The sequence below is a fragment of the Oncorhynchus tshawytscha genome, linkage group LG20, assembly GCF_018296145.1.
Source record: "Oncorhynchus tshawytscha isolate Ot180627B linkage group LG20, Otsh_v2.0, whole genome shotgun sequence".
Lineage (NCBI taxonomy): Eukaryota > Metazoa > Chordata > Actinopteri > Salmoniformes > Salmonidae > Oncorhynchus > Oncorhynchus tshawytscha.
The window spans coordinates 9,754,403-9,778,885 of NC_056448.1; the positions used below are offsets into that span (position 1 = coordinate 9,754,403).

The 24,483-nt window shown below is 45.2% G+C and overlaps 1 protein-coding gene across 1 annotated transcript in view; it reads right to left on the reverse strand.

Annotated features, from left to right (window-relative positions):
* LOC112219751 (ras-specific guanine nucleotide-releasing factor 2-like) overlaps nucleotides 1–24,098 on the reverse strand; it is a 42,070-nt gene extending 17,972 nt beyond the window's left edge. Inside the window, exons 1-5 of the mRNA XM_042302162.1 lie at nucleotides 23,382–24,098; nucleotides 3,685–3,791; nucleotides 1,807–1,954; nucleotides 275–618; nucleotides 78–157 (exon numbers count right to left, since the gene is read on the reverse strand). Coding sequence (XP_042158096.1) covers nucleotides 78–157; nucleotides 275–618; nucleotides 1,807–1,954; nucleotides 3,685–3,791; nucleotides 23,382–23,660 — 958 coding nt within the window. The 5' untranslated portion in view covers nucleotides 23,661–24,098. The remainder of the gene's footprint in view (nucleotides 1–77; nucleotides 158–274; nucleotides 619–1,806; nucleotides 1,955–3,684; nucleotides 3,792–23,381) is intronic.
* Nucleotides 24,099–24,483: the final 385 nt, after the last annotated feature.

A 24,483-nucleotide genomic window follows, 5' to 3' on the forward strand; every position in this document is an offset into this window, starting at 1 on the left:
TAAAACATCCCACACAAAGATAAATGTAGAGGTTAGCTAGAGTAGATTTGACCCAAAATAGACGCCTCATATCTCACCCAGCACCAGCGTGGGCCAGTTGGCTATCCGAGCCTTCAGGCCCTGATGAAAGATCTCATGGAGGAACATGATGGTCTCACTAAGGGACACAAAGAAGAAAAAGATATTGCTATGACATCTATTCAATCCGTTTGCAAGTGTCTAGGGGGTAGGGGCTGTGAGTTGTTTCTGGAGGGGGGTCAGACGGTGTATTTACCTGTTGAGGAAGATGCTGCTGACGTCATCGTGGCTGATGGGAGGTTTCTTGGAGCTGGCGGCCATACGTAGCGGCCTGAGGAAGAAGTTGACCAGGACAGAGAGCTGGCAGACATACTCGGTCTCGGCCTCCACCATGTTGAACACGATGTGGTTCCTCTTCCTCATGTTCTCAGCGTGGGGGGAACAGATGTAGTCCTGGACGATGATCTTCCACTTCCTCCGACACAGCCAGCCTCGCATGAAACTCTGGACCTTTTTGATCTTTTTAATGTCTGGGTCCTCCTCCTCCTGGTTGGTCTGGTAAGGCAGCATCCTCTCCTTGGCCTTGTTCAACAGCACGATCTGGAAGCACACAGACCACAGTCAACACACACCAGTCCACAGTCAACACAATAGTCAACACACAACACACACCAATCCACACACAAAAGTCCACAGTCAACACACACCAGTCCACACGCAAAAGTCCACAGTCAACACACAATAGTCCACAGTCAACACACAACACACACCAGTCCACACACAAAAGTCCACAGTCAACACACACCAGTCCACACACAACAGTCCACAGTCAACACACAATAGTCCACAGTCAACACACAACACACACCAGTCCACACACAACAGTCCACATTAACACACAACGGTCCACAGTCAACACACAACAGTCAACACACAACAGTCCACAGTCAACACACAAAAGGCCAGTCAACAAACAGTCAACACACAAAAGTCCACAGTCAACACACAACAGTCAACACACAATAGTCCACAGTCAACACACAGTCAACACACAATAGTCCACAGTCAACACACAACAGTCCACAGTCAACACACAACAGTCAACACACAATAGTCAACACACAACAGTCAACACACAATAGCCAACACACAACAGTCAACACACAACAGTCCACAGTCCACACACAACAGTCCACAATCAACACACAACAGTCAACACACAACAGTCCACAGTCCACACACAACAGTCCGGTCAACACACACAGTCCCAGTCCACACAACAGTCCAGTCAACACACAACAGTCCACAGTCAACACACAACAGTCAGTCAACACACAACAGTCCACAGTCAACACACAACAGTCAACACACAAAAGTCCACAGTCAACACACAAGTCAACACACAGTCAACACACAAAAGTCCACAGTCGACACACAAGTCAGTCAACAGTCAACACACAACAGTCCAACACACAACAGTCATCACACAACAGTCAACACACAACACACACCAGTCCACACACAAAAGTCCACAGTCAACACACAAGTCAACACACAACAGTCCAGTCAACACACAACAGTCCACAGTCAACACACAACAGTCCAACACACACAGTCAACACACAACAGTCAACACAAATCAAACACTAGCCAGATCCCCTTGCCTAACGGAAACCTTTATTTGCGTGTGTATTTTTGTGTGTGAGCAATGTGGCCGTTTGTGTGTGTGTGTGAGGGAGCACGTGTGTGTACGTGAGTGTGCGAGAGACCGTGTAAATGTGTGTGTACCTCTGCTTTCAGCCTCTCTATCTCTGTGTCCTGGTCCTCTAGTTGGGTGCGTAGCTGGTTGGCCGCCACCTTCTCTGTCTCCATGATCTGGACCAGGTGGATGTACTTCTGCATCAGGACCTCGCGCTCAATGATGATGTCAGAGTAACTACAGGTGGATTGGTAAGTGTGGAATGGTGAGTTTAAACCCAGTCGACATGGTGCACTCTGCACAGGGAACGCCACAGAAGCATTATGCTCTATGCATATTACCAAGAAACATTTAAAAGTAAACACCATAGCATAAATGTATTCATCATCCCTCAGTGTGCAGAGAGAGAGAGAACGAGAGAGAGAGCGAGAGAGAGAACGAGAGAGAGAGAGACAACGAGAGAGAGACAACGAGAGAGAGAGAGAGAACGAGAGAGAGAGACAGACAACGAGAGAGAGACAACGAGAGAGAGAGCGAGAGAACGAGAGAGAGAGAGAGAAGTTACAGTAGTGGGGTGCAGAGAGAGAGAGAACGAGAGAACGAGAGTGAGAGAACGAGAGAGAGAGAGAGAGAAGTTACAGTAGTGGGGTGCAGAGAGAGAGAGAACGAGAGAACGAGAGAGAACAAGAGAGAGAACGAGAGAGAACGAGAGAAGAGAGAGAACGAGAGAAGAGAGAGAAAGAGAGAAGAGAGAGAGAGAACGAGAGAGAGAGAGAACGAGAGAGAAAACGAGAGAGAAAAGAGAGAGAGAGAACGAGAGAGAACAAGAGAGAGAAGTTACAGTAGTAGGGTGAGAGAGAGAGAGAGAGAGAGAGAAATTACAGTAGTGGGGTGAAGAAGAGAGAGAGAGAGAGAGAGAGAGAGAGAGAGAGAGAGAGAAGAGAGAGAGAGAGAGAAGTTACAGTAGTAGGGTGAAAGAGAGAGAGAGAGAAGTTACAGTAGTGGGGAGAGAGAAGAGAGAGAGAGAGAGAGAACGAGAGAGAAGTTACAGTAGTGGGGTGCAGAGAGAGAGAGAACGAGAGGGAGAGAGAGAGATAAGTACAGTAGTGGGGTGAAGAAGGGGAGAGAGAGAGAGAGAGAGAGAGAGAGAGAGAGAGAGAGAGAGAGAGAGAGAGAGAGAGAAGAACGAGAGTAGGGGTGAACAGTAGTAGGGTGAGAGAGAGAGAGAGAAAGAGAGATAAGTTACAGTAGTGGGGTGAAGAACGAGAGAGAGAGAGAGAGAGAGAGAGAACGAGAGAGAGAAGTTACAGTAGTGGGGTGAAGAGAGAGAGAACGAGAGAGAGAAGTTACAGTAGTGGGGTGCAGAGAGAGAGAGAGAACAAGAGAGAGAGAGAGAGAAGTTACAGTAGTGGGGTGAAGAGAGAGAGAGAACGAGAGAGAGAGAGAGAACGAGAGAGAGAACGTGGGAGATGTAGAGAGAGCGAGACAGAGAAGTTACAGTAGTGGGGTGAAGAGAGAGAGAAAGTGCTGGATAGAGACAGAGAGAGGAGGGGGGAGAGAGAGAGCGAAGCGGAGTGTCGAGGTTAGGGCTGTGATGTAATCACTCTGGTGGTACGGCACCAGAGTGTGACCTAAATGTGAACTGCTCCGAGCAGAGCACACACAAACTCCTACAAATGGAGCAGACGTGTGGAGAGGGGGTTGTGTGTGTGTGTTTAGTGTGAGGATCACTACACAGTCACTGTGTGTCTCAGAGCAGAACACGGCATACCGGCTGCCTAGGTGACAGTCAACCAGTGCATTTGCATGTGTGTCATGAGTAAAACAAGCAAGCCAGACCGAAATCAGAGCCTAACTCCTATCCTTCCCTTAGCCCCTAGCTGCTACAGTAGCTATGAGTTCTTAGCCCCCAGGCTCTTGTAAAGAGGCGTTAACGTGCTGTCCTTGGATAGACTCCACCCTCTTACCTGGCCTGTTGGATAGACTCCACCCACTTTTTGCAGTCTGACTCCTCCTCCGTCCGCAGCTCCAGAGGCTTCTGACCGTCATGGCCAAACACCACCAGGAAGTAGTGCTGGAGAAAACAGGAAACATAAATACTATTACCAGGAAGTAAACAGGAAATCGAATCAACATTTGTGGTACGTGAGAGGAAGAGGCAAAGTGACAGGGTCCACTTCTGTCAAAATGTGTCCATGCGAGAATACAAAAAAATCCCCACTTGGTCTGCTTATATTGGTCTGCTTAACCTTTCACTGCAGTGGGCTAAATCATGGTCACACAGAATGTCCTGGAAAGCCACACACACGCACGTAGATGTACACACATTCACAAAACCCAGAACTTACATTCCAGTATGAGAAGAATGATGCTGTTTTTGTCAAACTAGTGTTTATCCTTGTCTTGTTCTTTCTCTGAAAGGAATCCGATAAACACGCACTTTCCTACATGTTAAGCATTCCCTCTACATAAACAAAACTCTCATAATATCAAACATGACTTCATTGTTTAAAAACAGGAGAGAATATATCTTGGGCATGGAAAGCAGGAAATGGCATCCCAAATGAGCCCTTCTGTTTGTCACTCAGTTCCCTGACCAAGAGAACAGAAGAGAGAACAGGAGAGAGAACAGGAGAGAGAACAGGAGAGAGAACAGGAGAGAGAACAGGAGAGAGAACAGGAGAGAGGACAGGAGAGAGGACAGGAGAGAGGACAGGAGTGAGGATAGGAGTGAGGACAGGAGAGAGGATAGGACAGGAGAGAGGACAGGAGAGAGAACAGGAAAGAGGATAGGAGAGAGGACATTAGAGAGAACAGGAGAGAGAACAGGAGAGAGAACAGGAGAGAGGATAGGACAGGGGAGAGAACAGGAGAGAGAACAGGAGAGAGGACAGGAGAGAGGATAGGACAGGAGAGAGGACAGGAGTTAGGACAGGTGAGAGGATAGGACAGAGGATAGGACAGAGGATAGGACAGAGGATAGGACAGGAGAGAGAACAGGAGAGAGAACAGGAGAGAACAGGAGAGAGGATAGGACAGGAGAGAGAACAGGAGAGAGGATAGGACAGGAGAGAGAACAGGAGAGAGGATAGGACAGGAGAGAGAACAGGAGAGAACAGGAGAGAGGATAGGACAGGAGAGAGAACAGGAGAGAGGATAGGACAGGAGAGAGAACAGGAGAGAGGATAGGACAGGAGAGAGAACAGGAGAGGATAGAACAGGAGAGGATAGGACAGGAGAGAGAACAGGAGAGAGGATAGGAGAGAGAACAGGAGAGAGGATAGGACAGGAGAGAGAACAGGAGAGAGGATAGGACAGGAGAGAGAACAGGAGAGAGAACAGGAGAGAACAGGAGAGAGGATAGGACAGGAGAGAGAACAGGAGAGAGGATAGGAGAGAGAACAGGAGAGGATAGGACAGGAGAGAGAACAGGAGAGGATAGGACAGGAGAGAGAACAGGAGAGAGGATAGGACAGGAGAGAGAACAGGAGAGAGGATAGGACAGGAGAGAGAACAGGAGAGAGGATAGGACAGGAGAGAGAACAGGAGAGAGGATAGGACAGGAGAGAGAACAGGAGAGAGGATAGGACAGGAGAGAGAACAGGAGAGAGGACAGGAGAGAGAACAGGAGAGAGGATAGGACAGGAGAGAGAACAGGAGAGAGGATAGGACAGGAGAGAGAACAGGAGAGAGGATAGGACAGGAGAGAGAACAGGAGAGGATAGAACAGGAGAGGATAGAACAGGAGAGGATAGGACAGGAGAGAGAACAGGAGAGAGGATAGGAGAGAGAACAGGAGAGAGGACAGGAGAGAGAACAGGAGAGAGGACAGGAGAGAGGACAGGAGAGAGGATAGGACAGGAGAGAGAACAGGAGAGGATAGGACAGGAGAGAGAGAACAGGAGAGAGGATAGGAGAGAGAACAGGAGAGAGGACAGGAGAGAGAACAGGAGAGAGGACAGGAGAGAGGATAGGACAGGAGAGAGAACAGGAGAGGATCGGACAGGAGAGAGAACAGGAGAGAGGACAGGAGAGAGAACAGGAGAGGATAGGACAGGAGAGAGAACAGGAGAGGATAGAACAGGAGAGAGAACAGGAGAGGATAGAACAGGAGAGGATAGGACAGGAGAGGATAGGACAGGAGAGAGAACAGGAGAGAGGATAGGAGAGAGGACAGGAGAGAGAACAGGAGAGAGGATAGGACAGGAGAGAGAACAGGAGAGGATAGGACAGGAGAGAGGACAGGAGAGAGGACAGGAGAAGGGGACAGGACAGAACAGGAGAGAGGACATGAGAAGGGGACAGGAGAGAGGACATGAGAAGAGAACAGGAGAGAGGATATGAGAAGGGGACAGGAGAGAGGACAGGAGAGAGAACAATAGAGAGGATATGAGAAGGGGACAGGAGAGAGAACAATAGAGAGGATATGAGAAGGGGACAGGAGAGAGAATAGGAGAAAACAGGAGATTGAACAGTAGAGAGAATAGGAGAAACAGGAGATTGAACAGGAGAGAGAACAGGAGAGAGGACATGAGATTGAACATGAGAAGGGGACAGGAGCGAGAACAGGAGAGAGGACATGAGAAGGGGACAGGAGAGAGGACAGTAGAGAGGATATGAGAAGGGGACAGGAGAGAGGATATGAGAAGGGGACAGGAGAGAGGATATGAGAAGGGGACAGGAGAGAATAGGAGAAAACGGGAGATTGAACAGTAGAGAGAATAGGAGAAACAGGAGATTGAACAGGAGAGAGAATAGGAGAGTGAACAGGAGAGAGGACATGAGAAGGGGACAGGAGAGAGAACAGTAGAGGGGACAGGAGAGAGGATATGAGAAGGGGACAGGAGAGAGAATAGGAGAAAACGGGAGATTGAACAGGAGAGAGAACAGGAGAGAGGACATGAGATTGAACAGGAGAGAGGACATGAGAAGGGGACAGGAGAGAGAGCAGTAGAGAGGATATGAGAAGGGGACAGGAGAGAGGATATGAGAAGGGGACAGGAGAGAGAATAGGAGAAAATGGGAGATTGAACAGTAGAGAGAATAGAAGAAACAGGAGATTGAACAGGAGATTGAACAGGAGAGAGGACATGAGAAGGGGACAGGAGAGAGGACATGAGATTGAACAGGAGAGAGGACATGAGAAGGGGACAGGAGAGAGGACATGAGAAGGGGACAGGAGAGAGTACAGGAGAGAGAAGTGCAGTACAACAACTTTACAAAACACTGTAAGTTTTGTCTGGTTAAAAAAAAAAGTGTCAGTTTCACAAAACAAAATAAAAATCAAATAAAGGACCGACCAGATCGTTGATAATTAAACCGTAAAGAGAATAAAACAATAACTAAACAGTAGAACCACATCTTCTACAACAGAGAGAGAAGGATAGAGATGGAGGGGAAGAGAGAGAGGGGGGAGAGAGAGAGAGAGAGAGGGAGGTGGAGAGAACAGGAGAGAGAACAGGAAAGAGGAGAGGAGAGATAACAGGAGAGACAACAGGAGAGACGACAGGAGAAAACAGGAGAGAGGACAGGAGAAAACAGGAGAGAGGACAGGAGAGAGGACAGGAGAAAACAGGAGAGAGGACAGGAAGACAGGAGAAGGGACAGGAGAGAGGACAGGAGAAAACAGGAGAGGGGACTGGAGAGAGGACAGGAAAAAACAGGAGAGGGGACGGGAGAAGACAGGAGAGAGGACAGGAGAAAACAGGAGAGGGGACAGGAGAAAACAGGAGAGAGGACAGGAGAAAACAGGAGAGATGACAGGAGAAAACAGGAGAGAGGACAGGAAAACAGGAGAGAGGACAGGAGAAAACAGGAGAGAGGACAGGAGAAAACAGGAGAGAGGACAGGAGAAAACAAGAGAGAGGACAGGAGAAAGGACAGGAGAAAACAGGAGAGGGGACAGGAGAGAGGACAGGAAAAAACAGGAGAGGGGACAGGAGAGAGGACAGGAGAAAACAGGAGAGTGCTATAGAGCATGTAGTTCAGAACCAGGTTTCCTAAAAAATAAATGTTGTTTTATTTATCTACTGTGTTCTGCCCACTGATTCTGATTCCTTGGGAAGAAAAGGAAGGTGATATTTTTTATTCTATTCAACAATATTATTACACATTGAATGTTAATTTTCTTTTTTTAAATTAAAATGTATTTTCATATAATTATGATTTGAATGGCACCACTGGTCTGCTTATTTAGAAAATAAACATGTTATCTGTACCTGATACATAAAATACTGTATTAAATTAGAATTCATTTTCACACAACTACACTCAAATTCCACCACAAGAATTTGTTGATATCAAATAAAATCTGATGATACAAACTTGTGTGTGGCGTGCACGTGAGTACAGTATATAAGTGGGTGAGAGACACTAGCTAGTGTGTGTGCCTGTTAAGAGACCAGAGAGAGGCTTAAGGGCTTGTGTGTGTGTGTGTGTGTGTGTGTGTTAGCGTGTGTGTGTGCGTGTGCATGTGTGTGCACGTGTGTGTGCAGGTTACATAACCACCAGTGCTTGTGCAGCTCCTTACTGCGACTAATGCGGCGTCCCGAAGGCCTGTTGTCAGCTGGGGATAACAATGAGAGAGAGAGATGGAGGAAAAAAGAGAGAGAGAGAGGGATAGAGATGGAGGGAAAGAGAGAGAGAGAGAGGGAGGGAAAGAGAGAGAGAGTTAGGGATAGAGATGGAGGGAAAGAGAGAGAGGGATAGAGATGGAGGGAAAGAGAGAGAGGGATAGAGATGGAGGGAAAGAGAGAGAGGGATAGAGATGGAGGGAAAGAAAGAGAGAGGGATAGAGATAGGGGGAAAGAGAGAGAGAGGGGGAAAGAGGGAGAGAGAGAGAGAGAGAGAGGGAGGGGGAGAGAGAGGGATAGAGATGGAGAGAGAGGGGGGAGAGAGAGGGATAGAGGGAAAGAGAGAGAGAGAGAGAGAGGGAGGTGGAGAGAGAGGGAGAGAGAAAGTGAGAGAGGGGGAGGCAGGCCCACACACAGGACTACTAGCGAGCCATCAGTTCATATCTCTGGTGTCCAATCTGAACAACAACATGATAGAACCCCTAGGCAGCATGTCAACACAGCGAGCCATCAGTTCATATCTCTGGTGTCCAATCTGAACAACAACATGATAGAACCCCTAGGCAGCATGTCAACACAGCGAGCCATCAGTTCATATCTCTGGTGTCCAATCTGAACAACAACATGATAGAACCCCTAGGCAGCATGTCAACACAGCGAGCCATCAGTTCATATCTCTGGTGTCCAATCTGAACAACAACATGATAGAACCCCTAGGCAGCATGTCAACACAGCGAGCCATCAGTTCATATCTCTGGTGTCCAATCTGAACAACAACATGATAGAACCCCTAGGCAGCATGTCAACACAGTGAGTCACAACAGGTGCAACAACCATAAAGGCCTGTGGACCAATAGTTGACTTCCATTTATGTGTCAGACTGGAGAGCTTTAAGCCGGCAGACAGATCTGTCTAAAGTATCAAAATACAAATAGGCCTGTGGCCTGTCTGTGTGTCTGTGTGTATTCATGTCTCTGTGTGCGTCTGCATGTGTGTGTTAATGTGAGGACAGAGGAAGGATTTCTGCTGGTCAGTTGGGTGCCTGAGCTGCTCACAGCAGCAAAACACAAACATGCTGATTTCCTCTGAATGATACAACTGAGAAAAACACACTCACTCACACACACAGTCCCAGGCCTCAACATATCCAGGTAAACAGAGAGCTCTGTAAAGTAGACTGTGTGGCTTGAGGCTAAAGGACCAGCAAGCTGCTATTCTTAGTCAGAAGCATCCCAGAGCACTTCTACCCTAATACACACATAAAAACACACACATAAAAACACACACACACACACACACATAAAAACACACACACATAGAAACACACATACAAACACACACACAGAAACACACACAGTAACATACACATACATACAAACACATAGAAACACACACATAGAAACACAGACATACAAACACACACACACATACATACAAACACAATAGAAACACACACCTAGAAACACACACACACACACATAGAAACACACACACACACAAAGACCGGGCATCTGATTCTCCAGCAACCTTTATCTCTCAGTATCCTGCTTGCTTTCGGTCTTCCTCTCTCTCTCTCTCTCTCTGGTGGATTTCTGTGCTAGTATGTTAAATGTTTTAAATGTACAGTTCCATTGCATTTCGTTGACTTAATTAAGTGTTTTTTAAATTCAAATAGTTTCTCTCTCCCTCTCTCAGCCTCTCTCCAACAGGGTTTCTGTTAGGAAACTGTGGCGCCGGACAACGTGAAGATTTTAATTTACTGGCAATTTGAGAATTTACCTGATTAATGGGTGCTTATAACCCGCGGTGATCAGAATGACAGAAATCACATATATATTATGGTAATGCATTTTAGCAGAACATGCAACTCAGGTAATGAAGCAGCCAATGAAATGTTGTTTGAAACATTTTGCTCAAATGCAATTTGCGGGAAAACACCATTCTAAACAGTGCAGCGGACAGCAGTGTTGGGTAGGTTACTTTCTAAATGTAATCTGTTAGTTACTAGTTACCTGTCCAGAATTGTAATCGGTAACCTAATCTGATTACATTCAGTTACTTTTAGATGACTTTCCCCTTAAGAGGCATTAGAAGAAGACACAAATGTATGTTACCATCTATTGCAGGATAAATCAATGTTAAATTTTACATAGCTGGCCATATATGGATGTTCCATGTTACTTTATGGGTTGGATGTGTAGGCTTCTTCTAACCCATTCGCTTTCTACTACATATAATAATACGATTAAATTATATATTTTGTCACGCCCTGATCTGTTTCACCTGTCGTTGTGCTTGTCACCACCCCCCTCCAGGTGTCACCCATCTTCCCCATTATTCCCCTGGGTACTTACAGTGGGGCAAAAAAAGTACACTGCTCCAAAAAATAAAGGGAACACTAAAATAACACATCCTAGATCTGAATGAATGAAATTCTTATTAAATAATTTTTTCTTTACATAGTTGAATGTGCTGACAACAAAATCACACAAAAATGATCAATGGAATACAAATGTATCAACCCATGGAGGTCTGGATTTGGAGTCACACTCAAAATTAAAGTGGAAAACCACACTACAGGCTGATCCAACTTTGATGTAAATCAAATCAAATCAAATTTTATTTGTCACATACACATGGTTAGCAGATGTTAATGCGAGTGTAGCGAAATGCTTGTGCTTCTAGTTCCGACAATGCAGTAATAACGAGCAAGACAATGAGGCTCAGTAGTGTGTGTGGCCTCCACGTGCCTGTATGACCTCCCTACAACGCCTGGGCATGCTCCTGATGAGGTGGTGGATGGTCTCCTGAGGGATCTCCTCCCAGACCTGGACTAAAGCATCCGCCAACTCCTGGACAGTCTGTGGTGCCACGTGGCGTTGGTGGATTTAGTGAGACATGATGTCCCAGATGTGCTCAATTGGATTCAGGTCTGGGGAACGGGCGGGCCAGTCCATAGCATCAATGCCTTCCTCTTGCAGGAACTGCTGACACACTCCAGCCACATGAGGTCTAGCATTGTCTTGCATCAGGAGGAACCCAGGGCCTACCGCACCAGCATATGGTCTCACAAGGGGTCTGAGGATCTCATCTCGGTACCTAATGGCAGTCAGGCTACCTCTGGCGAGCACATGGAGGGCTGTGCGGCCCCCCAAAGAAATGCCACCCCACACCATGACTGACCCACTGCCAAACCGATCATGCTGGAGGATGTTGCAGGCAGCAGAACGTTCTCCACGGCGTCTCCAGACTCTGTCACGTCTGTCACATGTGCTCAGTGTGAACCTGCTTTCATCTGTGAAGAACACAGGGCGCCAGTGGCGAATTTGCCAATCTTGGTGTTCTCTGGCAAATGCCAAACGTCCTGCACGGTGTTGGGCTGTATAAGCACAACCCCCACCTGTGGACGCCGGGCCCTCATACCACCCTCATGGAGTCTGTTTCTGAACGTTTGAGCAGACACATGCACATTTGTGGCCTGCTGGAGGTCATTTTTCAGGGCTCTGGCAGTGCTCCTCCTGCTCCTCCTTGCACAAAGGCGGAGGTAGCGGTCCTGCTGCTGGGTGTTGCCCTCCTACGGCCTCCTCCACGTCTCCTGATGTACTGGCCTGTCTCCTGGTAGCGCCTCCATGCTATGAACACTACGCTGACAGACACAGCAAACCTTCTTGCCACAGCTCGCATTGATGTGCCATCCTGGATGAGTTGCACTACCTGAGTCACTTGTGTGGGTTGTAGACTCCGTCTCATGCTACCACTAGAGTGAAAGCACCGCCAGCATTCAAAAGTGACCAAAATATCAGCCAGGAAGCATAGGAACTGAGAAGTGGTCTGTGATCACCACCTGTAGAACCACTCCTTTATTGGGGGTGTCTTGCTAATTGCCTATAATTTCCACCTGTTGTCTATTCCATTTGCACAACAGCATGTGAAATTTATTGTCAATCAGTGTTGCTTCCTAAGTGGACAGTTTGATTTCACAGAAAATGTTTCTGGTGTCCTTTGACAGCTCTTTGGTCTTGGCCATAGTGGAGTTTGGAGTGTTTGAGGTTGTGGACAGGTGTTTTTTTATACTGATAACAAGTTCAAACTGGTGCCATTAATACAGGTAACGAGTGGAGGACAGAGGAGCCTCTTAAAGAAGAAGTTACAGGTATGTGAGAGCCAGAAATCTTGCTTGTTTGAAGGTGACCAAATACTTATTTTCCACCATAATTTGCAAACAAATTCATTAAAAATCATACAATGTGATTTTTTTTCTCATTTTGTCTGTCATAGTTGAAGTGTACCTATGATGAAAATTACAGGCCTCTCTCATCTTTTTAAGTGGGTTAACTTGCACCATTGGTGGCTGACTAAATACTTTTTTGCCCCACTGTATACCTGTGTTTTCTGTCTGTGCGAGTTTGTGTTCTTCATTCAAACCTACCAGTGGTTTCCCTTCTTTGCTATAGTCCCTGTTTTTGACCTTTCCTGCCTGCCGTTGTCATGTCCTGACCTTAGTTCCTTTTTTATGTCTCTATTTTAGTTTGGTCAGGGTGTGAGTTGGGGTGGGCATTCTATGTTTTCTATTTCTATGTGTTTGGCCTGGTATGGTTCCCAATCAGAGGCAGCTGGCAATCGTTGTTTCTGATTGAGAACCATACTTAGGCAGCCTGTTTTCCCATTATGGGTTATGGGTAGTTATTTTCTGTTTAGTGTTTTTGTTGCATCTTACAGAACTGTTCGTTTGTCGGTTTGTTGTTTTTGTTCAGTATTCATCTTTATTAAAATCATTATGGATACGTACCACGCTGCACTTTGGTCCTCTTCTCCTTCTCCCGACGACAACCGTTACAGCCGTCCTGTACCTTTTGCCTCTACTCTGGATTACCGACCTCTGCCTGACCTGACCCAGCCTGCTGTTCCACCCTCTCTGGATTACCGACCTCTGCCTGACTTGACCCAGCCTGCTGTTCCACCCTCTCTGGATTACCGACCCCTGCCTGACCTGACCCAGCCTGCTGTTCCGGTGCTTTACACCTCTCTGGATTATTGACCCCTGCCTGACCTGACCCAGCCTGCTGTTCCGATGCTTTTACACCTATCTGGATTATTGACCCCTGCCTGACCTGACCCAGCCTGCTGTTCCGGTGCTTTACACCTCTCTGGATTATTGACCCCTGCCTGACCTGACCCAGCCTGCTGTTCCGGTGCTTTACCCCTCTCTGGATTATTGACCCCTGCCTGACCTGACCCAACCTGCTGTTCCGGTGCTTTACACCTCTCTGGATTACCGACCTCTGCCTGACCTGACCCAGCCTGCTGTTCCGGTGCTTTACCCCCTCTCTGGATTATTGACCTCTGCCTGCCATTTAAAAATTATTATTATTATTATTATTTTTTTAAACCTTTTTTAACTAGGTAAGTCAGTTAAGAACAAATTCTGAGAACAAAAACTGCCTCGTTCAGGGGCAGAATGGCATATTTTTTACCTTGTCAGCTCAGGGATTTGATCTAGCAACCTAATTCCAATAAATCGTACACCCCTTGATCTTCAAGAATAGGACTTTGAATTATGTAAGTATAGGTTAGCCAAATTGTTTTACTTGAGCATAACCCCAAAACAAAGGACTTATTAGCTAGCTCTACTCTGTTTATGACTGTGTCATGGAGGACTGATTGGAAAGTTTATGCTACGCTCATGGTATGGCATGCTTTGAGCACTACTGAAAAGTGCTGTTTACATGTGAAAAATGAATGCCTTATGCTGCATTTGCTATAGGCCTATTGTTAACCTTTTTAGTGGGTGACACTTTGATATCTTGATAATGCAGCTGTTCAAAAGACAAATCCACAGATGAAACAATAACAAAATGGCCGCCCTGCCTCTGTTTTGGTAAAAAGTTGAGGGATGGGCCTGGAGAAACCTAACTGCTCAGCACTATGGATGCAAGGACTGACCAGCCACGATATCAAAATGAAATAAAAGTATATTCTTCAATAATCAATGTGTGTGTGTGTATATATACAGTTGAAGTCAGGAGTTTACATACTTTTGTTGGAGTCATTAAAACTTGTTTTTCAACCACTCCACAAATGTCTAGTTAACAAACTATAGTTTTGGCAAGTCGGTTAGGACATCTGCTTGGTGCATGACACAAGAAATCTTTCCAACATATGTTTACAGACAAATTATTTAATTAATAATTCACGGTATCACAATTTCAGTGGGTCAGAAGTTTACATACACTAAGTTGACTGTGCCTTTAAACAGCATGGAAAATTCCTGAAAATTATGTCATGGCTTTAGAAGCTTCTGATAGGCTAATTGACATCATTTGAGTCAATTGGAAGTGTACCCGTGGATGGATTTCAAGGCCTACCTTCAAACTCGTTGCTTGACATCATGGCAAAATCAAAAGAAATCAGCCAAGACCTCAAAGAAATTGTAGACCTTCACAAGTCTGGTTCATCCTTGGAGCAATTTCCAAATGCCTGAAGGTACCACGTTCATCTGTACAAACAATAGTATGCAAGTATAAACACCATGGGACCACGCAGCCGTCATACCGCTCAGGAAGGAGATGAGTTCTAAACGTACTTTGGTGCGAAAATTGCAATTCAATCCCAGAACAACAGCAAAGAACATTGTGAAGATGCTGGAGGAAACGGGTGCAAAAGTCTCTATATCCACAGTAAAACGAGTCATTTATCGACATAACCTAAAAGTCCGCTTAGCAAGTAAGAAGCCACTGCTCCAAAACCACCATAAAAAGCCAGACTACGGTTTGCAAATGCACATGGGGACAAAGATCATACTTTTTGGAGAACTGTCCTCTGGTCTGATGAAACAAAATAGAACTGTTTGGCCATAATGACCATTGTTATGTTTGGAGGAAAAAGGGGAAGGCTAGCAAGCCGAAGCACACCATCCCAACCGTGAAGCACCGGGATGGCAGCATCATGTTGTGTGGGTGATTTGCTGCAGGAGGGACTGGTGCACTTCACAAAATAGATGGCACATGAGGAAGTAAAAATTATGTGGATATATTGACGCAACATCTCAAGACATCAGTCAGGAAGTTAAAGCTTGGTCGCAAATGGGGCTTCCAAATGGACAATGAACCCAAGCATACTTCCAAAGTTGTGGCAAAATGGCTTAAGGACAACAAAGTCAAGGTATTGGAGGGGCCATCACAAAACCCTGATCTCAATCCTATAGAAAATTTGTGGGCAGAACTGAAAAAGCGTGTGCGAGCAAGGAGGCCTACAAACCTGACACAGTTACACCAGCTCTGTCAGGAGGGATGGGCTAAAATTCACCCAACTTATTGTGGGAAGCTGGTGGAAGGCTACCTGAATTGTTTGACCCAGTTTAAACAATTTAAAAGCAAATTCTAATTGAGCATATGTAAACTTCTGACCCACTGGGAATGTGATGAAAGAAATAAAAGCTGAAATAAATAATTCTCTCTACTATTATTCTGAAATTTCACGTTCTTAATATAAAGTGGTGATCCGAACTGACCTAAAACAGGGAATTTTTACTAGGATTAAATGTCAGGAATTGTGAAAAACTGAGTTTAATTGTATTGGGCTAAGGTGTATGTAAACTTCCGACTTGTATATACTACTGTTCAAAAGTTTGGGGTCACTTAGAAATGTCCTTGTTCTTGAGAGAAAAGCTTTAAAAAAAATGCCCATTAAAATAACATCAAATTGATCAGAAATACAGTGTTGACATTGTTATAAATGACTATTGTAGCTGGAAACGGCAGATTTTTAATTAAATATCTACATAGGCGTTCAGAGGCCCATTATCAGCAAGCATCGCTCCTGTGTTCCAATGGCAAGTTGTGTTAGCTAATCCAAGTTAATCATTTTAAAAGGCTAATAGATCATTAGAAAACCCTTTTGCAATTATGTTAGCACAGCTGAAAACTGTTGTTCTGATTAAACAAGCAATAAATATGGCCTTCTTTAGACTAGTTGAGTATCTGGAGCATCAGCATTTGTGGGTTCGATTACAGGCTCAAAATGGCCAGAAACAAAGAACTTTCTTCTGAAACTTGTAAATCTAACCTTGTTCTGTGAAATGAAGGCTATCCCATGCGAGAAATTGCCTTGAAACTGAAGAACTCTTACAACGCTGTGTACTATGCCCTTCACAGAACAGAGCAAACTGTCTCTAAACCAGAATAGAGAGGAGTGGGAGGCCCTGGTGCACAACTGAGCAAAGGACAAGTACATTAGTGTCTAGTTTGAGAACAGACGCCTCACAAGTCACCAACTGGAAGCTTCATTAAATAGCACCAGCAAAACACCAGTCTCAATGTCAAAAGTGAGGAGGCAACTCCGGGATGTTGGCCTTCTAGGCAGAGTTCCACTGTCCAGTGTCTGTGGTCTTTTTCCCCATCTTAATATTTAATTTTTATTGGCCAGTCTGAGATTTGTCTTTTTCTTTGCAACTCTGCCTAGAAGGCCAACATCCCAGAGTTTCCTCTTCACTGTTGACGTTGAGACCTCTGCCTTTTTCTGTGGCTAAACCGACTAGGCTCGTAATTTATTTTTATTTTTATACCCCCTTTTTCGTGGTATCCAATTGTTAGTAGTTACTGTCTTGTCTCAGCGCTACCCCTCCGGTACGGGCTCGGGAGAGACGAAGGTCGAGAGCCATGCGTCCTCCGAAACACAACCCAACCAAGCAGCACTGCTTCTTAACACAGCGCGCATCCAACCCGGAAGCCAGCCACACCAATGTGTCGGAGGTAACACCGTACACCTAGCGACCTGGTCAGCGTGCACTGCGCCCGGCCCTTCACAGAAGTCACTAGTGCGCGATGAGACAAGGATATCCCTTACCGGCCAAACCTTCCCTAACCCGGACGAAGCTTGGCCAATTGTGCGTCGCCCCATGGATGGCTGCGTCAGAGCCTGGGCTCGAACCCAGAGTCTCTGGTGGCAAGGCTAGCACTGCGATGCAGTGCCTTAAACCACTGGCAGGAGGCCTAGGCTCGTCATTTAACCATTTTATTTGTATTTACAGATGACATACAAGTTTGATAATAAGGCACATGAAAGTTCACATGTGCGAGAAGGCATTTCAGCCAAAAAGCAAGTTCAGGGAGTGAATACATTTAATGAATAAACAAAACATAATACAAAACACGAACAACGCACAGACATGCTTTCTTAAACGTGAACTTTCATGTGCCTTAATATCAAACTTGTATGTCATCTGTAAATATGAATAAAATTGTTAAATTACGAGCCTAGTTGGTTTAGCAGAAAAAGACCGCAGTCTCAACAATTTTATTCGACATATAAGTTTGATATTAAGGCACATGAAAGTTCACATATTCGAGAAGGCATTTCTGCCAAAAAACGCATTTTGATAAATATTTTTTTACGTTCAAAAGGCTCTCCTGTGAAGTCGTGACTTGCGACATACGCCTAGTTTCTTGAACTGGGTCACATTTGGTGTGTCATCATAGTGGTCTCTGACTTGTGGTCAGACTCACTCAGGTGGAACAAACTTAAATTTGTATTTTTTCAATGCTGATCTAAATGTCATTGAGAAGACATAGAAGTGTCAAAGATTGTTTTTCGCAAACATCCTTTCTGAATTTGAAAGTAATCCAAGAAGTAATCATCTAATTTTTCCAAAAGTATCTGCAATCTGATTACAATATTTGTCACGTGTGCTCCCTCTCCGGCCTCTAGGTCACCAGGCTGCTCGTTATGACGCACACCTGTCACCATCGTTACGCGCATAATGACACTCACCTGGACTCCATCACCTCCTTGATTACCTGCCCTTTATATGTCACTCCCTTTGGTTCCTTCCCCAGGCGTCATTGTTTCGGTTTCATGTCTTTGCGTAGAGTGCTCCATATGAGCATGTGTCTGGTTACTCTGTCCTGATAATGTTGAGGGAGCGCAAGCACCTGAGCACGCATAGACTTTCCTGGCCTGCTGCACAGAAATGTAGGAAAGTGTTTGTTTTTTAACATCCATTGCAAATGGTAATATATTAAAACTATAGTTCCTCACAGTAAGCTATTTGAAAAATCATTCCAACAAACTCCCCTCGATGATCACCAATCCTCGGTGTGAAAGAGCAACCAATGGACGTTTTAGGCCTACTGCTGCATTGGTTTATAGGCCATCAGTTCCATGCGCTTATGTCTTTAGCCGCCAATGGATCTCGGGGTATCAATGTGTCATATGGTAGAGGCTGGTGATCTCACATTAGTTGACTTTTAACTTTCAAATTATATTTTTTAAAATTTTCATTCAAATTTTATGATTGACCATGTGGCAATGATTTTGAGAAACTTTATTCCTGAACTGAAACTGTTTCACGAAAATGCACACATGAAAATCATCACTGGGACGCAGAACGGTAGAAATGGTAGGATACATTTTAAGCTTCCCCAAACTTTAAACTCACGCTCAGCCGATTAAGTCTTTATTAAATAACTTCCTCGAAGTTCCCATGGTTGGATTTTGAAGCAAGGTAAGACATGCCTCATAATATAAAATAAAACATTTAGGTTTCAAACAAGTATGTTTTCAAAATGCATACGGCCTCCAGCTCACATTGTAAAGTGGTGGGTGAGTGCATTTAGCCTGTTCCCTGCACTTGAATGGTGAATGGGAGCCGAGCTTCAATTACCAGTTGAGAAATAAAAATAGTGGCTATTTTTTTTATTCTGCACCAAAACTGTTTTAAACACGTGATGGCATTTTGAATTTTTCCACCATGAATGGTCACGTTAATACGCACAAGCCTATTTAATTGCACAAAATTATGCAAATGAACCTATAGACCGATAAGTGTGAGTGTCAAATGTTTTTACATGGAATGGTATTTCCATCATTGAATAAAAAGCATTATTTTGCAATGGGATTTGTTTTGTCCCGATCATTTTGGCCGGCAACAGTTTTATTTATTGGTTTATCTTTTTTTTTTATCGGCCAAAAGCTGGCAATGTCAGGTTAATGGAAACTCTGCTCTCTAATTGTCACAGTCAGTTTTCAGGGTGTAGTGAACCGTGTGTACTAAGAGTAGACACCATCACAGCAGAGGGCCACACACACAACCTTTACAACCCTCCCCTTTTTCTCATCACACATCATACTTAATACGCTCAATCACATCCCAGCTCTCATTTACAAGCTCATCAACTCTTCCTCTCTCTCTTTCTCCTCATCTACAATATTTCTCTCTACTCATCTCCAGCCTTTTACTCCCTTATCATCTCTCATTCTCTCCGTCAGTCTTTCTAATTCTCTTTCTCTGCCAGAACTTGTAGACCACCTTGTATAACATTTCTTGAAGTGCTACTTCTCTCTGTGTGTGTGTTATGTGTTCTCAAACTGTGCCACTTCAACTATCAACCCTGGTAACCATGGTAACCCATCAATCAGCTGGCTGGCTGGTTGGCATTGAAGTAGCCTATAGTAGGCCGCGTCATTAGCATACAGAACTTTCCTATGTGAGACCACAGAGAGGTAGATTATCTAAGGACTTACATAAAGAGAGAGATGGGAAAGAGAGATAGACAGAGAGAGAAAGACAGACAGACAGAAAACACTTACACACTTACAGGCAAGGCAGTCTGCATTCCCTATCCTCCCCCTTCCTCTCTTCATTCCATCCTTTCCCCCCTCCTCTCTTCCTTCCATGCTTTCCCCCTTCCTCCATATAAAACAATTAAGGCTTCATTTGGCCTCATTTGCGTCTGCAGCTCTCAATGTTGCTTTAGGGTCCTTTGCACGCCCCCTCCCAAAATAATTAGAGGAAACACTGCTTCCCAAACTGCTGCTGTTTGCAAGTTTACAGTCTGTCCTTTTCACCATCTCCCCTCTCTGCACAGAGTCTACACCCTCAGAGCCTGCAGCTTGGCTACAGACACACGCTATCCTCCACTACCTCACAAGAGCAGGACCACACATACACACGAGACATTAACAAAAGACACAGCCCAAACCCCCTAGACGCTTACAGTCGCTACAGTAGTTGATTTAGTTGAAGTTTTAAAAAATGATGACAACAGCAACTTTAAGGACATGAGGCTGCGGCTCTAAGGCACGATATCATGTTCTGTGAGGATAAAGCTGCTGCTCTATTATTTCAAACTGTAACACTCTCTGTGTGTGTGTGTGCGTGCGTGTGTGTGCGCGTGCGCGTGTGTGTGTGCTATCTGAGAGGACATCAGTAGAACACTTCTCTGCCTCTCAATCAGACATTGCCACTTTGAAGCTCTCTGATGTTTTAGTCTGGTTTAAATGCTTTGACGTCTTTGTGGATTACGCGTGTGCCTGCGTGTGTGTTTCTGTGAAGGTGTGTGTGTGCGTGCTCGTACATGTTTGCGTTTTCATGGGTGTTTGTGTTTAAAACCCTCTCACTTTCCAGCCTTTGGAGCTGTGTGTTCGGTAGTCCACTAAGTGGCCGTGATCTGACAGAATCAAACACTGCATTGTTTTTCATGGATGTCCCATGAATATGTTAATCTGAAGCACCAGATAGACATCAATTAAGTTCACAATACATAGACATTACAACATCATTGTAATATGTGTCTAAATACAGTGTAATTACAGTCGCCCAATCTAATGGTATAATACTGTTGTAAGACTGTTCCACATGTTTGTTGCACAGCTGTACCAAACCTGTTTAGGGAGCATGTTCCCTAGCGCATGGTGGAAACGGTGACCTCACAAACACACACACACACACGGTCAACCACATGCACACGTCACACAGACATTCACATACACACACACACTTCAACCGCACACACCAGAGCTAAACTGAGTACATGGCACACGGGAGGGTCAGTGACCTCATCTATAACATCACAATCACAGGAGGAACAGAGTCTGAGGGGGGGAAGAGTTAGATACTGCAGTTGCCATTTCTCACTGCAAGACAACATTGACACTTGTATGGACTGATTTGGTTTGTTCAATGTTCAATGGAGCCATGTGTCTGTAGCTGCTATTGCTGTTAGGGTCCTGTTGGTTTGCAGGGGTGTCAGACAGACACACACACACACACGTCAGACATGGGTGCGGAGGAAATCTAATGTGGTCAAAATGTGATCTAACTTGTCCCCAACACCAACCTCTAAGATAACATGACCTGATCTGATGTGACAATGAAAATCCCTCTTCCTGCTGCCTCCAGGCTATGAGCTGATCTCTGTCTCATTAGAGGATGATTGTGGTGGTGTGTTGGTGATTTTTGTTGTTGTCCTATTTCCAACAATGAGCCGCCCTTCTGACACTTCTGATCTCATTGGGGTTTTAACCCCAAAAAAGCACAAAACTGGAAATGATATTCGAAGGTGAATTATGTTGACACCCCTGATCTAGAGCATGTAAATTGATGTTGATGAAGGGATTGTTTTTCAGTCTAGTACAGTAGGCCTATATATAATACAGTACATGAATGCAGGTTCATTTCAACAGCAGGGGTTGAATACTGTGCCAAGGTGACAGTAGCAGCACACATTGGAGAGATACAGACACAGGTAAGTACCTAAAGAGAGAAATGCCAAGCGTCGGCTGGAGTGGTGTAAAGCTCGCCGCCATTGGACTCTGGAGCAGTGGAAACGTATTCTCTGGAGTGATGAATCACGCTTCACCATCTGGCAGTCCGATGGACGAATCTGGGATTGGCGGATGCCAGGAGTAAGCTACCTGCCAGAATGCATAGTGCTAACCGTAAAGTTTGGTGGAGGACGATTCTGTGCTTCCAACTTTGTGGAAACAGTTTGGAGAACGCCCTTTCCCTTTTTCGGCATGACGATGCCCCCGTGCACAAAGCGAGGTCCATACAGAAATGTTTTGTTGCAATCATTCTGCAACAACATGACTGGCCTGCACAGAGCCCTGACCTCAACCCCATCAAACACCTTTGGGATTAATTGAAACGCCGACTGTGAGCCAGGCCTCATTGCCCAACATCAGTGCCCAAGTCCCCACAGCAATGTTCCAAAATCTAGTGGAAAGCTTTCCCTGAAGAGTGGAGACTGTTATAGCAGCAAAGGGGGGACCAACTCCATATGAATGCCCTTGATTTTGGAATGAGATGTTCGATGAGCAGGTGTCCACATACTTTTGGTCATGTAGTGTACATACGTAGATGTGGAGACCCACAGACAGATTACAGGTTACTGTGTGAATGCAAAAATATATATACGTTAGAAGAAACATTTGTATAAATGTGCTAACACAAAGCTAATAGACTACTGTAGTGTACACAGAGCCAGTGAATGTGCTGTCTCCACCCTCCAACTGTGAGGATATAACAGGTCAACAAGAAAACATCTGTACCCAGTCACTGACTCCATGCAGCTCATCACAATAACAAAGATGTCAGCCAGTAATGGAGCTCTTCATAGGGACTATTAGACTTGTATTTCCATATTTAGCTTCCATTCACTACACTCTTAGAAAAAAAGGGTTCCTAAAGGGTTCTTTAGCGGTCCCCATAGGAGAACCCTTTTTGGTTCCAGGTAGAACGCTCTGCGTAAAAGGTTCTACAGGGAACTCAAAAGGGTTCTATCTGGAACGAAAAGGTTCTACCTGAAACCAAAAAGGGTTCTTCAAAGCGTTATCCTATGAGGACAGCCGAAGAACCCTTTTAGGTTCCAGATAGCACCTTTTTCTTCTAAGAGTGTACATGGGAATATATTAACTACAGCAACTGTCATGCGGATATGGCATACTGGTAGTAGTATGTGCTGCTTCATTCTAAAAGTGTAAAGCCACATTTAGAAATATTCTACATGTATTCTAGGTAGTAATATCTAACTGCCCATGCTGTCCCTCAACGTCCCAGGCCTCTGGTTCTCTCTGGGACAGACACAGTATACTACGGAGGAAATCAATTGTCATCCCTCCTCTCCTCCCAACTAAAGTGCACTTTCTATGCGTAATCCCCGTCTGTGCTGCAAATCCTTAATCTGTTTTACGTAAGAAACCAGGGTGAGGGTAGGGTGCCAAACCTCAGTGTCAACACAGCGAGCAGAGACCAAAACCAAAGCACAGCCATGTCAGGTGGTGCACTACCATGGTCACTAGGGTACCTAACCCACCTGCTGCTTGTCCACCATGTCCTTACTGACCGTGGCGCCTTTGGGCGCGGGAACCCTCTCGCACGTGCACCCCTCCAGCAAGTAAATCCCGGAGGGCCGAGTGCTCTGGTCGTTCTCGAAGTAAAAGAGCACATTCTGGTAGAGAGCAAAGTACTTGTCATTCCACCGACTGTTCTCCGTCGTCTTCTTGCTCAGGATGCCGCGTTTCGTGCCCTCTTTGCGCGCGACAAGCGACAGATATAGAGCGTGCCCCTCATTATAGCGCACGCTCTTCTGCATTTTCCGTGAGACCCCTTCTCTTTCAGTCGATTTCAAAAAGTGGTCGTTGTTTTTGATGTCATATCTGTGACATATCTATCATATTTTCGGAGAGAGTTGGACAGGATAGGAGAGAGAAAGTAGATGTGGAGGAGAGAGCGCGCTAATCCAAGTTCACCACAGACGCGCAGGGGGGAATTTGAGTCCGGTCCACTCTGTGCGCCGCGAAGAAACCAGAAATAAATAAATAATCCCACATCTCATGCCTCAAACTTTTTAGAAAGGGGATCCAAATCATCCCAAATGGCGAGAAAAATATAGCCTATACAAGTGGAAAATCGCAAAAGACTTATCGTGCAGGCTGTAGCAGCGTAAAACCAAAATAGATTGAGGAGAACAGACGGTGAAAACAGCGCTAATCGGCTTTGACAGTAATTTAAAGAGACAGGTCGCTGTAATGTATTCCACTGGACTAGGGCTACTGTTTGTCTCTGTCTAATCCACTGTAGCATAGCCTGGCTACTGTCTGTCTGTCTGTCTGCCGGGGCGGGGCGGGCCGACGGACGGTCTTCTGTACAGTCTAGACAAGGGTTTGCGCTTCGCTCTCATTCACGGTAAAAGGTGAAACTGTAGGTTTTACTATTGTGGACCAGCAGTGTTGCTGACCAATGGAATGGAAATGATATGGACAAATATATTTTAACGCCACTATACCAAATCCGTGGCGTTGAGTGAAAACGAGTGTTTTTAGAGTGAACCTGCAACTCCTTCATGTTGCTTCGAGTCGCTGTGAAGTCGTTACTTATAAAATGTAAATTCTTAAACTTGTACTTTATATCTATGT